Below are 18343 nucleotides of genomic sequence, written 5' to 3'. Positions count from 1 at the left end.
CTTTTTGTCTTTGTTTCGACACAAACATAAATCATGGGAACGCAATATTTCTTTCCCTATATTGTGTGGCCGACTTTCCATTAAGAAGGCTTCAGTCAAAAGTCCTAAAACAAGCAAATCTCAAATATTAAGGCAGCTAATAGACTTTTCATAGGCTGGCTACAAGGTTTCAAGTGTTTTTAAACGGTATGAATGTTCCACTGAAGTAAAATATCTTAAAGCCGCCCACCACCCCCGTCAACCAACAGTGAAGTGTTAGTTCGGATCACTTGGTGAGGTACTGGGACGGGGGTTTTTGGTGACTGTATGATTTCTCCGCTCTCGTCTTCTCCAAACCAGAATTCTGACCATGCTGTCGGGGACAGTAACCTTAATACCTCACAATGTTCTGTCTTTCTGTTAACTTTAAGTTGCAGTAGATTGACAGTGTTTAGTCATGAATTGCAATCATGAGGATCATCTGCATGAGAGAAACTAATGGTAGTTTGTGTATCTCATTACTTAACAAGCTTGGCAGCCCTGCGATGCTGTGTAGAGATCCTCAGATGTTCAATCAGGCTGTGTGCTTCTTTTCACTATGCTTCACTGTCTTCTAATGTCTGTGACCAAATCAGAGAGACTATTAGCTTTGGAAATATTTTTGAGCTATGATATGTGTATATGGAGAAAATTATTGCAGTTTAACTTTTTTTTTCTGTTGACGAATGCTATATCGGCTTTTCTTCTGTACATATTGAGGGCTTTTACAATTGTCTCTTGTACTATCTTTCGTCATTTTTTTTTTTTTTTTTTTTTTAGATACCATTTTCTAAAAATTCCAATTATTCACAATGTATATTGTCTAAATAGATCTCGTCAACATCAGTCGATAAAGATTTCCCTGTATCATCACTCAGTCATTGTAAAAGATATATGATCTGCTGCCTGTACATTGTATATAGTTGTAAAACCAACAAAAGCTGATCAAATTAAATAAAACTCACATGAAGACTAAAAAGATTAGCTAGGAAGTATAATTGTATGCATATGTAAAGAGAAAAAAACCCTGAGGATGCAGTTGAGTTGCATTTGATTTACCATTCTTCCTACTTCATTCATTATCGGATGTGTCGTCTTTGCTTTTACAAAGATGGTAGGCTACTGATCGGGGTCCCTTTGGATGTTAAAATGAGGGTATATCTGAATGATGAACCGAACTACTGAGAAACCTAAGCACAGCGCTTCACAGCAGAAGTGGCACCTTGCTTCGTCTGCTTCCCTGCCCCCAGACTGCCTCATGCATCCATGCCCTCGTTCGAAAAGGAGCAGGTTTCTTGCCACGATGCAACCCTTCCTTCTGCCCTCGTTTAGTTTAACCTGCTGCACTTTTAACAATTTGATCTATTAAACACTTTTTAACATACAAATTGCTTCTTGAAATGAGGCCCTGTGGTCTTCTTGGCTTGTTGGCTCTCACTGTTGCCTGGTTACCTTTTTGCTGCCATGTAGCACTTTCCTCAAAGCATTATATCTCAAAGTGCCACCTCAAAATGTTTAATTTTCCCAGTATGGTCAGTAGGTTTATGTTGCAATAGTGTATCTAATAGACATTTTATAAGTGGTTCCCGATGTGTATGTATGAGCAGCAGTGTCCTTCCCTGGTCTGAACATTACACGGCTTTCTTACGGCTTTCTTATGGCTTCCTTTCTTTACTTTTCGTTGACTTTGTTTGCCTCTGCAAGGCACAGCTTTCAGTTTCTCATTGTAGTCCCTAATACACAAGGTGGTGTTTTGTATTCAACTTTATATGGCAGTCAATCACAGCAGGATATGAGGAAGGAAGGCAATTTTCTTTTCTTCATTTTGGGATTATGGGTTGCTGCTTTACCAGTCCCAAAACAAACCAGGGACATGCCTGTGCTACCAGATAATAACCAACAGGGGGGGCTGTACAAATTGGAAGGCTGACAGGGTGGGAAAGGAACTTTCATCAATTCCTGAATATTTTAGTTGAGTTTTGTATCATCTTATTCAACCAATATGTACCCTTGTTAAACACATCTGATCAGTTATTTCAATTATACCGTAAACTCATGCAGTTTTGAATGTTGGAAATGAACCCAACATTAGTGCGTTGGACACTAACTTAAAAGTAAGAAAAGAAACAAATACCCATCTCGTGTGTGTGTGTGTGTGTGTGTGTGAGTGTGAGACGGAAAGAAAATAATCATTCTTGAAAGAGTGTGATGTGTGTGACATGTCAAGACATCATTTTTGGCTGCAAATTAATCTTTCAGCTTCTGAGCTGCATGTGAAAACCAGTGTAAATAATGTGATTTCTACTCTTGACCTGAGACACTTTTTGAAATGCAAGAAAAGGTTAAATAAAATCGGTCACACCACTGTCATGGGTCAGTACTAATATGTACAATAAGACGTTGTTCAGAGAGTGCTCACAATATTAATGTTTTTTCTTTATAGTGATGAAAGTGCACATCCATCATTTGGATAATTGATTTTTTTTTTTATTTGTTAGGGTGAATTCAGTGTGTCAAGGGCTTGGAGGAGCATCTGAATTGTTACCCATGTTCATGTTCCCTGTTGAATCAAAAATGCATCCATTGTATTTTGAAAACAAAATCTGTTTGTAACCCCAAGGCCTGTTCTGACTGTAAAACAACATGGTGTCTGATTTGTTGGGGGAGGGTGGCGGTATGAAGTTCACTTTCGCCACATGTTGAACTGAATCCCAGTTCCATAGCTTGAAGGTGAGTGTACTGAAATGATTAAAGATGAGAAGTTGTATACTATTAAATGGGATATTTTCAATTTATGCTGTGTATTCTTGTCTTTGGGTTGGAGAACATTAACAAGCAAATAAAAATTCAAATAAAAATCTAGTTTGTTTTCTTGGTTTGGGGATGTGCTGTAACTAAAGATGTCACACAGATTATCAGGCCTAATAATTATTCGTGCTTGGCTCATTTTGAAATTTTCAGGGTTGATTAATACAAATAATAGGATTTAAAGTATCTCTTACTATTAATATATTTTTGCAACCTTGATTTCTTATGTGTGATTGTTATATTTTAATAAATAAATGTCATAATATTAGAGGTTGGATTAAATGAAACAAACTATAGATAGATAATCGTGTAGCTGCTATTATCAAGCATCTGATAAACTGATTAGCATGATGGGTGTCTGTAGGAATCAAACCTTCACCCTATTGTGTGTACTGGTCATAGATGATGAATGGGGATCTGTGAAGCACTTTTAATATAGTTATATAAATTTAATATGGCTGAATTTCATTTAGCTGCTTCAGTTTCAGGGTCCTGGTATGGTGCACAACTGTCTCTCTGGGACCCTCATCCCAGTCATCTTTAATGTGAATAATATCACCTGTGCTGCTGCTGTGAAAAACGCACCTCCTGTCACTGAGCTGAGAATTCAATTAGTTAAAGTTATGTATGAACAGGTGTGTTATTGGGAGTTCTTAGCCTAACCTTCCCTTATGGGACCTGTGAATAACCTGCACCTTTCATCCTAGGATTCATCTATTTTTAAGTATGATGTGTGCATTTGGCCTAACTACTAATTTAGTCATATTCATAATTAATTATGACATTTTATATTCTGCCCTTTAGGCTGATAATTGTGCACTTTGTGGAAAATAGTTTTTGGTTTCACTACAAGGTGTTAAAAATACAATATCTACAGATCTGCCCTGTCTTAAGTAATGTAAACTAACTTCGCTAGCTAATTGTTTATTTTAATTATTTAAATTTAAATGATTGAACAGAAAAATGCATACCCTCTGTGATTTGGGCTGGACTGTTGCTCCTCTACAGCCAAGTGGAACAAAGGTAAGTTTAAAAAACAACAACATTAAAATACTTTAAGTAAAGGACGATTATTATTGCTAGCTTTGTATTTCAGCCTGCGTTTGGTAAGATAAAGAGGCAGAAATTAGCCTGTATTCTGTTATTTGTCGATATTAACGTTAACTGTTGGACTACTGTTAGACTATAGCTAACAATCACATTTAAGATATTAGAAAAAAAGATGTGTACAGTATACTATTATAAGCAAGTTAGCTTATAAAGCAAACTAGCTAGTTAGCTTAATGTTAACTAGCGTTAGCTGAACGGGCCTTAAACAACAAATTTATGTTCATAAGACGTCTGTTAATGTTAATTAAATTTAATAATTAATACATGATATTGGTCCAGATGCTTCGTCTTAGTCAAGCAGTAAATATAGGTTTGACAAAGCATTTCTCATTTGTTAGATGAGAACAAACACATTTATATAATAATGATGTTTTGTATCTATAAAACAGAATGCGATCTAAAAAAAGGGAACTGAATATTATGACATGTTATAATAATGTTATTGTTATGGATATTGATACCATGAAAAATATAAATACAATGATCAACCCAATCGGTTAAATCCCCCTTGAGTAACTAAAACACGCCCTCCGAGGGCAGGTCGGGTTTTTTTTTTGTTATGAATTACATCAAGTGGTAAAAGTCTTGCCTTATGATTAATGCAAAACGCCTCTCCCTTCAAAGAGGAATGCATTGTAAGCGCCCTGAACCCGCCCATAATTATTATTGATCCGGTCTCCAGCAGGCCCATCTGACTGCGCTCAGCTTCAGTCTGGACATGGCGTCGCTGCACCGACACGGGACGCATCTCCTCCTCTCTGCGGGAATCTGCCAGTCGCGCACCGGGACGGCACTTCTCGGTTCACGTCGCGGTTAATAGCGATCATACATGGCGATGGAGGACGAGGATAATAACAACATAGCCATCGCGGCGACAAACACCCAAACGAAAGGAGGTGATGTCGGAGATAACGGGGCTTGCATAGACAGGCAGCCGGACACGGTGCCACACCAAGCGGGGCTGAATCCGACTGCAGGTCGCGGCAGCCGCAGTGGTCCGGGATCTCATGCTGCGACGGGGATCCGAGTGCTAAAGGCAAGTCATTACGAGGGGATGTGCTTTCTGGTGATGCAGTATAGTATAGGGGGTTCAAACAGTGCTCGACACACGTATCTCTGTATTGTGTTACATGTCAAGGTTTTTCTTGCATTGCAGTTTGTGCTTCAAGCAGGGCAAAGTGCATGAGAGTGAATTCGCATTCCTGTATTATTATGTAATGGCTGTGATATCCAATGATTGATGTTCTAGTATTGATGTTTGATCCTGTGGATGAATGCCACTCAGTGAGGAATGTACCAGAGCCAATTAACACACACTTACACACAATGTAGGTTTTTGAGCCTTTAGGAAGGCCCACTGCTGAACATTTCTTCTATGACATTTTAGGTCAAGACACATGATGTGTAACGACATGTAATTCCCTGAGGTAGCTGCTTACAAGACAATGACAAACATAAACACAAAACATCTCTGCTGTGCTTTTCAATGCCTGTTTATGCAGTTATTGCATTTTAAAACATAAAATAAATAGGTCACCTTGTTAATAAGTGTATAATATCATATGCAAAATGTAGATTTGCTTTCGGGTTTGATTCAGCTTTGTGATATTTCTGCTTACAGACCATTTACCCAAAATCCAGTCAATTTAAGGGACCAATGCTTATGTATTCACATCGACATGAAATAGATAATCAAGTTGTGTCTTACCTAAATGTGTTAATTAAATCAGGAGCTACTTCCAAAACCTACCTAGACAGGTGGGCACCTGTCTAACTTCTGGACTAATGCTGATCCAGTTATGACCCATTTGAGAAGTGAACATTTTACATTTTTAAAGGCACAAACATAAGAAATCATTCAAATGTAATTATATATCAATTGGTAACTAATGTGAAAGTGGCATAACATTATATTTTAACATTTCAAACTGAATATATGTTATATTGGACATTAAATAGAAGAAGAACATTCCAATGCATTTATTATTTGGTTAATTATCAATTATATTGTTATTATTAATTAATTAAAAGTTATAAAGGCCAGATCTCTGCTGGGTGACTCGACCGAACGCACAATCTCCCACCAGTCTTACGCCTGACAGAGATAATACTAATATCATATATCTGCTCCAGCTATGTTACGTTTTTAAGTTTGTCAAAACACATCCATTATTGATGATTATTTCATCATAATAATAAAAACATAACTTTGGGCTCTGGAAAGTTATGACCCAGATTTCTCATTGTTTTTTGATAGTAATCCGAGTTACACAAAAATAATTATAACGTCAACAAAGATGTCATCATCAGTTTTAACCCTCACTGAATCTTCCAAGTGGAAGTATTCATGCAGTCAGTTGACGTGTCTGAACTTGTGTTGTTGTTTTAGCGTGGTGAGAAGAGTCAGTTTTTAAATAAGATTTAAAAAAGGAAAACTGTGTGCAATTATATTTGATTATGAGTTGCATTATTGTGTATGTATGTGTATGTGTGTTTTGGCATGTGGTTGATCTTTGAAAACTCTTGCTCTGTGGCTCAGCTCCAGATACAGTATCGAAATGCCAGCAGACTTTTCCTTCAGTCACTGAACTATTCTTGTTATGAACCTTTTCCATAGAGGCCCTTTGATTTATTTTGAGGTACTCCTCCTTCACACAACAGCAAATCGCTGTAATGCTTCCTAGTGATTACAACTGAATGAGTCGAAGATGGCAACATTTCCAAACAATATGGATGACACCTATAAGTCATCAAACTCCAGATTTCTGCATTCATATGAATCGTCTGAATAGATGTGGAGTCAAGGTGCATTCATGACAAACTGTGTCGAGTGCAGTGTATGTGTGTGTATGTGCAGAGTCATAATAGTGATAACATAACTTTACCTCTTGAACAAGTTGTGTGCTGTATTTCTTTGTTCTGCTTGTGAATGGAAGTCTTTCAAGAACAGTTGATGTTACTGCCATTTTAGCATATTAGCACAACATTAGTTGGAAAAACATCAGGCTTTTGCACATCCGGCTTGTATCATCACAAGTGATAAGGGCAAGAGCAAACAACAACGTGATATTCTGGTTCCTTCTAGTAATGCAGTAAAAAAGTCATTTCTCACCAAGAAAGGTAAATGAATGAACAGACAGACGCTCAGAATATGGAAAGTTCAGTAGAGTTGAGTCTACAAAGGTTGCAAATATGTTCAGTAGAAATACTACATATTTGACTATACCAGCATATTTATTATACAACATTGCTTATAATGTGGAAGGAAGGGTGCTCTTTCCCCACTACATACAACTGCACCAATTTAGAGCAGTGTCGCCTTTAATCCGTCTGCACAGTTCTCATTTCAGTTGTAGAAAGGCATGCAGCGACGTCACTGTGTCTCAGAGCGTCCTAGATATCAGAAAGTCCACAGAACACTATGTTTGAACACATTTCGTTGACCTTTTCATTAACAGCAGAAAATAAAAATGGTCCATACATTCAGGATAAAATCTGTGCGTCTGATGCTGTAGTTGAGCAGTCTGATGTCTCCATAGTTATACTGTTTGAGCGTGTTTCACGTTTGTGCCATTTCTAGTTTGATAACATTTGATGTTCCAGTACTGATCTAAAAAAAACTCTAAAACCACACTTGGAGTTACTGATTATCCGATTGGTAACAACCAGCACAGTTGAGTTAGACCATAGCACCCCAATGAGGGTCAACAATGCACTTGGAACCACCGTTGAGGTCTTTAGGCAGCCCCTGGCTGTTGAACATGCTGATACGCATCTGATGTCAATCTGTGTGTTAAAACTACTCTTTTTATGTCAGCAGCGCAACATGAAGCGGAATGGTAGTCGTGGCTGCGTGACGAGAAAGACCAGATTTGGATCAAGAGAGCGGGACTGGCTAAAAGGGGACACCCAGCGGGGCTGTGTGTGTCTGTATGTGGGGACAGTGGACCCCCAGACACCTGCCTCTGGTCCACAGGCCTCCTCCACTCCGCAGACAGACCTGCAGTTGGTGCTCTGCTCCACCAGTACCACAGTGGAGGAACTGTGTGCTCAGAGGGACGGACAGGGACTCTATGTTCAGTTGCATGGAGACCTAGTCAGGTAAAATACACACTAAGTTAAGTTGTCAAAGTAAAATTGGACTTCATGATTTCAGCCATTTGGCAAAAATATTCTGAAAAGTTAAAATAGCTTGCGAGAGACCAACTGCAATTTGAACTGCAGTTACTCTTCCTGCATCTAAGATCTGCAGTCCTTCATCAGTGTCTTCTTTGGATCTATTCAATACAGCGCTGCTGTGCACTCTGAAGCGTCTGACTGCTCACAGCCCAATGTATAATCATGTACTAACGGAAGAAAAAAAGAAATACAAACCAACTTGAAGCATAAAAAGATGCTTTGGGTTGCAGTTCCACAAATATAATGCATGGGAAACATGATATGCTGTAAAAATGGTTTCGACAGCTGCTTAAGTTGAAATGGAAGCATATCTCTTCCATCTGATGCACAAAAACAGAGCGTAAATGGGTATAATGACATCCAGTAACTTAAAAAAAGCTATTTAGAAGCAATGCACATTTTAAATAAATGTCCACATCTCTTCCTTATTTATATGGATATAAAGACACTAGACCAGTGCTTTTGCTAGATGTCTTGCCCATGAAAACCCCAAACAGAATGTCACCTTAATTAAGCTTGACTTAAAGCAAAGAAAGTAAACAAGGCACCGAGGCCCTGCTGCCGTTACACCAACATCCCATACTCCCACAGTGCCTCACTCAGGATACCCTCAGGGAACATGACTGCATGCCTCTTTCAGCTACACAAGCCATATGAAGACAGAAATAGCAAATGACCCCTTGATTATCTGTGAAAGGATAAAAAGCTGGTTCACTGATCCGTGACCAAGAAGGAATCTGGACCATTCCTACTATGCTTTCCCTGCTGGGAAAGCCTGTGTGAAGATATTAGACAACATAGTCTAAAATAAGAAATAATGTAGCTATAGCTCAAGTTACAATGGCTTATGGCATATTCTATGTGAGTCTTACTGGCTGGTCAGGCATTTTTAATGGTGTGGAATATTGAGATGGATACCAAAAAAAAGACTTAAATTCGTACAAGGTGCATTCATAGTGCATGATTTTAAAAGATTGTGCTTGTAGTACTGATAGCTTGAAGATTGTGCCATGGACGTGCAGCTGGAGGTTATTAATCACTTTACAAACTGGTAGCCGATGGTGTGATCAGCTCACAGCATATGAATTAAAGGCTGTGGGTATTGCAGAGTAATGCAGACTGGAAATAAATATGCATGTGGATCGGCTGTGTTGGTTTAGTACACATTCCAGCAGTACAAAACTTCAATCGCAATAAAAAAATCTATTCTGACAGACAGATTTCATTTCACGTATTGTTTCCAAAAAGTGCTTATAACCATCGAAAATACATTTTGTTTCACTTTAAAGGGGCTTCTAATCCTATTAATTTTTTTTATCCTTTTCATAAACTCTTTCTAGATACATGTTATGTGTGTAATATTTGTTGTTACAATGATAATAATAGATTAATAAACAAACATCTGAACCATACAAAGCTGTTGACATCACTAACACAAGCTCTAAAGAAAGGTTTGTTAGTAAGGACATGATGGGAGGGATGGAAGCTTTTTTAAGTGATTTTCTTTTTATAGCTTGTTGTAATGTGTGGCTTAGAGGAAGACATGTTCTGTTTTTTTTCCTGCTGAGGGAACATTGTATTTTGAGTGGGCCAAACTCCCTTTTAAGATACATTTACTGAGACAATAGATTGAGCACATTCATCCTACCATTCATCCACTTTTGAGCCACTCCTGGTCAGAGTCACAGTGCCAACAAGGTGAGCAGAGCAGTTCAGTGTTATTTTTCCCAGCAACAGGCTCTTCCAGTTGATCCTTAAGTGCTCCCATGACAGATGATATATGTAATCCCTCTGACATGTTCTGGGTATGCCTGGGGTTTCCTCCCAGTTTGTCATCCCCAGAACACTTCCAAAGTGAGGCTCCCAGACATCTCAACTGACTTTTCTCAGAGAAGTTAGTGGCTTGATTCCATGGGCCTCCCAAATCACTGAGCTCCTCCCTCTGAAATGTAAAGTGAAGCCAGCCATCCTGCAGAGAAGTCTCATCTCATGCTTGTCTCTACAATCTGCACGGCGAGGGCCTAAACCAATTGCAATTCAAGAATACCTCTGAGATTAGTCCAAAGTGCAGAGAGAACCTCTGCAGGATCAAGACACTGCACCAGCTACAGAAGTTAGGTTGGATGACCCCTGTACATCCAAAATAAGTGATGCAGGGTCAATATCTTGTGGGCTCACCACTGACGGGGTGAAGGGTAGAGGCTGGGTCGAAAGGCCTGTTCGAGTGTTGGTTAAGAGGAGGGGCTGGAAAAAGATACAAGATGTTGTTTATTGGAAGCTTTGCTCCATTATGGTCTGATTATTCATTTTCACAGGACAGCAGCCCGTTAATAGGTTTGCACAGTTGGGAAAGTTTTCCTCTGATATTTTGCAAACAACAACCACCTTCTCTAAGCACTCGGTCTCTATGGTAAGAAACTGAAACCTTGCTAAATGATCTATTATTGCTAAGGGGTCACATCTCATGCCAGCAAATTAGATGTAAAACAGACCCTGATGAAATTCACACATCATGCACACCAATTTAAGATATTTGGGCTGATTAGACCTCTACTGAGGTTGATGTTGAGCAGAGCCATGCTGGGAATTACTAGCATAACCTAATAATGACTGTTAAAGGAAGAAAAAAAAGGTCAATTAACCACTGTCTGTACATACAAACACATTCCAGAGAGGTCTATCTGGCCAAGTGAAGTAAAACAATTATATGGATTATTCATTGTGACTGTAAATCTCAACTCTCTCTATTGCATCGGCTACTGGGTGGGTCTACAGTAAATCGAAGGACATATTTCCATCGTTTGCTGCAAAATGTATCTTCCACCCTGAGGATGGATGAACCAGCTGCAGTTAACAGATTTTTATAGATTAAACAGCTTCTTGCTGCATTTTCCAAGATTGGACAATTTGTGACTAAATGAGGCATATCTAAGTGTGTGAATGGTCAACAGCGACTGTCAGTCATCCTCCTCTCGCTGACCTACGGGAAGCTGTGTAAATCCTGCTTTGAGGTTTTAAGGTGTTGCTGCCACAGCTGTCTGAAATAAAAAAACATGATCCTGCAAGTCATATAGTGCACCACGTGCTTGTAAGACTTCCATCTTGCAGCCAGACAGTAAGCGTTTATGTGAAAGGCTGCTTGAATCAGACGAGGGGTACGGATTTCAAGGTTGACATTGATCCTGTTAGAAATCAGCGAAGAGAGTCCTTAAAGTGATAGGGGACCGAGATGATGATGAGTCAATTGCACAGTTAGAGGAAAAACGACTTAGTTCAACATTTTGACAAATTGATTTAGGTTTTATTGAGAAAATATCTGAATATGTGCTGAGTTCATTTTGCTGTTTATAATAAGAAATGCAGTTCTGGGAAAAACTTTGAGTGGCTGTGTGAGAAACCTTGAAACGGCAGATGAAGCATGACCAATCACATGATCACAGGATGTTAGAGAGTGCCTTTTCCCACTTTTCCGTTTGGTAAGTTTGCAGCTCTATATGACTATCTGAAGCTTTGTCAAACCTCCCAGGACAATTTATTTCTTTGAACAAAACTCAAACACCTTGAAACAGTGACACCTTTAGCTTGCCACATGATTGCCATTGAAGCAATGAAAATGCATGCTGTGATATGCTGTATACTTACACCTTTGGACTATGAACCTTGTGAATCCTCCTAAAGTTTTTTTCTCTTTGGACTTTCCTACTATCTAATTCCAAATTGGTTTGCTGTTTTGAATGAGGATGAAGAATTGGTCTACCTTAACTTTGATGTTCACACTTCAGTGTGTGTGTCCCCCTTATACTGAGTGAAGGCAACTGGTGGTAACTAATTTGTGGCGAGCATATTTATCGTTACCATCTTTTCTGTTGTCCTGTAGGCGGCTTGACCCGTGTGAGCGTCCGCTCCAGATGCTGTATGACTACCTGGCAGCTATGGGCTACTCACAACCCGTACGAGTGCAGCAAGAAGCAGCCAACTCAGACCTCAGCTGTTTGATCCGTTTCTACAGTGGTGAGTACTGATCCGCAGGAGCCATCATCCCCAATCTTACCTAAACTCTGCTGTTGCTCAGTGGGATCTAGCAGAGGGAAAACTGAACAGAGGGCATATAAAACAGGCGACAGCAGGTCAAATGGTCAAAAACGTTTTTGATCACATCCTCTTTTTTTTTTATCTTGTGTCTGTGTGTACATGAATATGTGTGTGATTTCAGCAAGGAAAAAGTGAAGCCACTTCTTTTGGGCTCCTTGAGAGTAATGTCCCTCTGAAGCTGTCTATACTCAATATAGCCTGGGATGACACAAACACACACCAATCATGGCCTTGTGATAAATGCCTGACCATCCATCATCCTGTGGTGATTCTCCATCCCCATGTGGGCTGCCTTTCACCTGATGCTGTCAACATGACCTCAGGACCGGAATGACTAAGTATTCCTGTGTCAGTGTGATGTATTAATACAGTAATATATATATAATCAACAGAATGGATGTGACTCTTGGGGTCTTAATACACACACATAAACCCAGGAATCTCTAGCTCTTCCCGTTTGAGTTTGTGCATCGGTCTAATGATACTCTTCCAGTTGCAGCAATTACAGGATTTGCCATCAAGGGTGAATGGTAAACAGTGTTCTGAGATGTTTTTTCACCTGATAAACTGACATATGTTTCTGTTGAGTCAGTGGAACTCCTCAGGTTTGGGTTTGAATTGTTCACATGTTGCTTTACCAGAGAAACAGCAAGCAAAGCACAGTTTCTAAAGAGCTCACATGTAATTCCCCCCACATAAAGTACACAACCCTCCTTTCACTGAAATCTGGTGCTGCCACACTGAATCATCTTTGTAGTATAAGATATGATGGCATCCTGCTTTGTCTTTTATAAACACACCATTCTGTCTCGATAATCATCACTCAGGGTAAGAAGCAGCAGTGTTGTGTTTTTCTGACCTAAGTTAGGAGAATGAATTGATATTTCTCTTTACATCTTCCTGTTAATACAACTGATGTGTGTTTGTTTAGCTGTCAGATCTTAAGCTCACAGTGGCCTCAGTCTGATTCCTAGTCCCCATTTGTCCAATTGAAGCTTTACTGTTGTTTGTTCCATGCCAACATGAGAACTGGTCGGATCTTGGCTACTATCAGTAGTCAGGCCACATTGGTCAGAGTCTAGCCAGGCCTCTTGGAGACTTCCGGCTTCCTTTTGTCGACTCATGGGAAAAGAGGACCAGAGACCAGGCATAAGCGGTACTTTGGCACTCTTGATGCACTGCCAAAGATGAGGGTACAACTTCATTTTGGCCATCTTCTGCTCTTAGAACTGGGAAAGTGGTGAGAAGTAACTGTTTTGGAGTATAACTTCCAGATTGTAGTGGTTGTGCTGCATTATGTCAGTGTGTTCACTCACCCTCCTCCCTGTGCTGGTTTTCAGGAGCTTTCCAGTCATACAGCTTCACTAGTCGTTCTCAGTTTCTGGCTGGCACAAGGTTACCCTGGCTTTTCATTCCCACCCACAGTGGTATTGTAGGTGGGCTGTGATGCATTGTTGAAACGCACAACAACTGCTTTGTTCGGAGATCCCTCTCCCAGGTGCTTGCTTGTCTCTCGGCTGTTGTCAGGGGTAATGATCTGACTAAGCAAATGACTGTGGTCCATCAGTAAAGACTACAGCTGCTACAGAACTACCTGATGTGGAGCACTGCATGTGTCAGCTCTGTATTTAATAGGCTTTGAGAGTCCACATCACTAGCTTGCAACCTGAAAGCAGCTTTGTAGATTAGCTGGCGTCCTGTGCATTTGTCTGTTTTATGGCTTTATTTTCTCTGAAGCCACTGAAGGGTTTCAAAGTGCAATGCAGCAGGTAATTTATTAAACTTCACTGTCCTATTATTCAAACCTTCTTCAACCCCCGCTGCACAGATGAGATGAAAACAAACATGGACAGGCGAGTAAATATTTTCAAATGCTGACATAATAACAAACGTCCCTAATGAAAACAACTGCAGAGACCTGAGGGCCAGTGGTTGTCTGTGTGGGCCCATGCAGCTGCAGCACAGACCAGGCCTGCTGTAAGCTCTACTGACCCCTGTTCCACCTTTGCCTGGGGGATATCTGTCTCACATCTTTGAGATTAGAAACCTGAAGCTGTTGTGCAAAGTATACGTCAAGCCCACTGTCAGTATCAGAGCAGAAGGGAATAAGTCATATACGAGCAGTGTGAATTCACATGATCACTTATTGATTTACGAAGGAAAAGGAAACCTAAATGAAGACTGTGATGACATGGACCGTGAACCAATTTCCAGTGGTTTATCACTGAGTCGTAATAATCGTGTCCTCGAGGAACAGAGAGGCTATCATCACAGTGGATAACCAACCAAGGTTGCATCTTCATGTTATGATAACGACACAAGGGAGTGGTCTACAGGGCCAAATAATGGAGAAGCAGTCAGAATGAGATTTAAGAGAAAAATTAAACTCTGTTCAGATGCGGATTTCCACAAAATTTCCCTGCGCAATAGAGCTCTGCAAAGAGCAGACTCTGTGCTGTTTCATGACAGCTCCTCATAACATGCTGTTTCTGTTTCTTGAGCTTAGTTTCTCCCAAGGATTTCCTCTGTACTATTTGAAACTGGCAAACAAAAAAGAAAGAAGAAGAAAAACAAAATCCACTTTTTTATGAGTCTGTTTTATTGTTATCTGCATTCAGAAGCAGTATTCAATTGCGTGCCTCCTTTCTGTGTTGTTCACAGTGCTGGCTTGCCAAATTTGATATAATAAGAGTTTTTTCTTGAGGTAAACACAGACCACCAAAAGCGGGCATCTGGGTGGTGGGTTGTATTTAAATTTGCTGCCAAAAAAAGCTTGCTGTTCTGAGTCAAATCATACTGTGTTTCCGCCTCCACTGACCCCCTACTGCATTGCTAACGCAATCTATGCAATCTTGAGCAAGACAAAAACAAATGTGGGATACAGGGAGTACTGTGTTCAACTGAGTGCTCGACAGTTGTCCTGAAATCATGTGATTAAAACAGTTTAAAAAACACCCACCAGAACAAGATTAGAAGCTACAACTAAAAGACAGGAAAATTGGCACAATGACATTTGTATTTGACAATAAAATAGAAACAATGGCCACTTTACTTGTTCTGCAGTACATTTCCTTATCCCTCCTCCAATGATGACTCATTTTAAATAAAGCATTTTGCAATGTTCATTTAACCTCAAGAGGTTTACGAGACAGCGGATATTGTGATTGAAGTCGGTGTGGTACCAATTTTTATACTTTTGACTTAGTAAGCTGATGCTGGCATCCAGTTACTCAACAGCAGTTCAGAATTATACATTGCTACTATTGTCTACCATAAAATATTTGCCATTTATTCTTGAAAAACAACTTTGGCTATTATTTTATTTTCATAGCTTATCGATGAAGTTATTAATAACATATTTTCAAATCCTCAATAATAAATATACTAATTTTTATATAGCAGTACATAGTTATAGCAATATATATGAGAACATGTAGTTAGCCCAGTTTTATTCTTTTGAAGGAGCTATTTTCACAAATGGCTTCAGTTTGACATATTTCTTTTTAGCCCTTCACCCAGTTCTTGTTCCTCTGTTCACTTCCTCTCTTATCTATCATCATCCAATCACATCCTATCCTATACCTGTCATATCCCTTTCAGATCCTTATTTTCCTCCCTTTCCTCTGCCATTTCTCTCTCTTCCCTCATATCCCTCTTCAAATTTGTTTCTCCGTCCATTTTCATTTTTTTTCGTGATAGGTGAGCAGAATCTGGCCCCGTCGTGACCTTGTGCATCTTCATCAGCCATGTGAAGTGAGATGTCACTGAGTTTACTGACAAGTGAAGGCTGCAGCCACACTTGAGATGAGCAGAGGAGGGTTCAGAAGTCAAGTCGACTCTCTGATCTGTCGCTTGTCACGTTGTCCCTGTGGTTTAGCAGCTCCTTCAAGGAACTGCAGATGAGTTTAGTGGAGGCAGCGCGGCCTCTGTGTGGCCCTGCACCTCTCTCTCAGCTTAGACAAACGCATTCTGCAACAGAAAACAGTGTTACACAACATCTACGAATGTCACCAAACCCCCTTTTGAGCCACGAGGAATGGTCAACATTATTCGTCGTTGTTGGGATAGGATTGATTTGGCTGATAGCTAGAGGTTTGTTGCAGACGGTATGGAGGTTTCCCAACTCAGATTGGACTTTGATTTTGTGAGAAACCTGTTTCCCTAGCAACTAATAGCCCCACAGACCTTGAGGGATAGCATGTGTGTTTGTTTTAAGTTGGCTCTTTATGGCCAGGACTTTTATATATTGCGTAAATAGGCCAATGATTTTCAGATGAGGGGTTGTATTGATATGGAAGTTCAATAGCAGTATGCTGTGTCCGCAAAAATACCTTTACGCTCACACTGTCAAATTTAGGTGTGCATTTTTTGTATGCACATTATGTGCATATTTTTTACCCATAACTTTAACCGAAAACTAATTTAATAGAGGTAATAGTTTGCTTATTTATGATGTTATTGGCTTTTACAAATATGAAAATCTATATACTTTCGGAGCAAGCGCAAACATTTTAACTTTATAAATGCCTCGAATGATAATCGACTATCCAAATAGTTGCAGAAACGTTTTCTGTCGATGGATTGAACAAGCTGATCTTTTATTTTGTTAGATGACCTCTTTCAGTCAAATCCCTGAGAAAGTAGTGGGATTTGAAAGAAGGATGGAAGTATAGCTGGTGGATATTACTTGTGTTAAAGTGGAGGGACACTTTGAAGTCTTGGTTTTAGGGTGGTTTCGGAATTATTGTTTGTAATCTGGATGTTCAGAGCACTGATAAACGGGACCAGATAGATAGTGCTCCCCTGACTGCATAACAAAGCAAAGTGTTGGCTGTGTTTGTCTCTCGTATTAGTCTGTGTTAGTCTGTGATCTGTGCACTGCAATGGGCGAGTGTTTTGCTTAATTACATGTTGAAATTAATAACTTACTCTCTCTATGGTCAGCTGTATTCTGTAAACTGTCAGGCCGGGACTGGAATGAGGACTCAGTTGCACAGGAAATGTCCAAGAACACACTTTATTCGTGTCAAACAAAAACACTTAAGAGGCAAAAAGGAAACAAGACTAAAAAGTACAACAGAAAATCACTCTTTACAAGGCAAAACTCCTTGACTATAAAAGTACAAAGAAAAACACTCTTTCGAGACAAAAACACTTACGGGGAATAAAACACTATGGCTGTGGCAAAGGCTGTGGTAACACGAGACACGGCAAGATACGACAGATAAAAGGTTTGTGTTTGGATTCCTGGCATGGATTTAAGTGTCAGTTCATAGCAACTCCTTCACTCCACTTTATGTAGTTCAATATCCAGCTTCATTTACAGATGTTTTCCACCTTTCGAAAGTCCATATGACCCATCAGTGTCTGTGAGGGTTTATGTCTCTAATCTCTAAGTGAGGGGACGCCCAAGAAACAGTCACTGCTATTGATCTACCAACCAGCCAATTTGTTGTCAGAATCACTTCGCTTGTTCATTATCATTTTTTCCTGGCGAAGAAAAACATGAGCAGCCTTTCATTTCATTTGGATGCCTTCGTGAAGTGAAAGGAAAGGTGAAGAGGAACAGCGAGTCTGACAGAACGAGGGAGAGAGCAAGTTGCCAATGAGAGCCTCTTGAGTGGGAGGTAGCATACGTTGGTTTGAGGAAAATTTAACAAGAGGACAAGAGGCTGAGGCAGTGTCTCCTCTGTGCTTATTTGACCTGCCATTAACCTGAATGTACTTGAAGCCTGGCAGAGACAACAGCACCGCCGTCTCATGTGTCCTCCAGCATCGGCCAGCTAAAGCTGTCTGCTGTGCAAGTTGGCATAATTGAATTGAAATGAGTGGAATTTAATGCGACAAAAACCTGACTCATTCATCAATATGACTGGTGCTTCTGCTTGCACAGATATTGAGGGAGGGAAAGGAAGAAGAGATAGATATATTATTCAAACAACATTTACAGAACGGACACCAATTTTCCTGCACCTTAGGTCTGATGATTTGATGGCGTGTTGATTTCACAGATCCAAGTTTGAAAATATTTGAAAGAGGAAAATGAGAGAAAGTTTGATCCCTAATAACAGGGAATTATTGAGATGCTATTGGATAGAGTGCTGGCCTTAAACTGAGAACCTGACCTGTTTCTGCA

General features: G+C 39.9%; 1 protein-coding gene across 4 annotated transcripts in view; it reads left to right on the top strand.

The window, feature by feature from the left end:
* Positions 1-3735: 3735 nt before the first annotated feature.
* Positions 3736-18343, top strand: part of phlpp2 (PH domain and leucine rich repeat protein phosphatase 2) — a 32635-nt gene continuing 18027 nt past the window's right edge. Inside the window, exons 1-4 of one of the 4 annotated variants that reach the window (XM_068572104.1) lie at positions 3736-3849; positions 4619-4972; positions 7754-8037; positions 11993-12126. In XM_068572104.1, the coding sequence (XP_068428205.1) occupies positions 4766-4972; positions 7754-8037; positions 11993-12126 (625 nt within the window). In that variant the 5' untranslated portion in view covers positions 3736-3849; positions 4619-4765. Of the gene's footprint in view, positions 3850-3879; positions 3933-4618; positions 4973-7753; positions 8038-11992; positions 12127-18343 lie in introns of those variants that run through there. The other 3 variants (XM_068572283.1, XM_068572011.1, XM_068572193.1) reach the window with 3 other exon arrangements.

This window comes from Clinocottus analis, unplaced genomic scaffold (genome assembly GCF_023055335.1).
Source record: "Clinocottus analis isolate CAN_PGR_092001 unplaced genomic scaffold, fCliAna1.0.p SCAF_1, whole genome shotgun sequence".
Classification (NCBI taxonomy): domain Eukaryota; kingdom Metazoa; phylum Chordata; class Actinopteri; order Perciformes; family Cottidae; genus Clinocottus; species Clinocottus analis.
The sequence above is the reverse complement of the archived record's forward strand: the minus strand, read 5'-3'. Positions and strand labels throughout refer to the sequence as shown.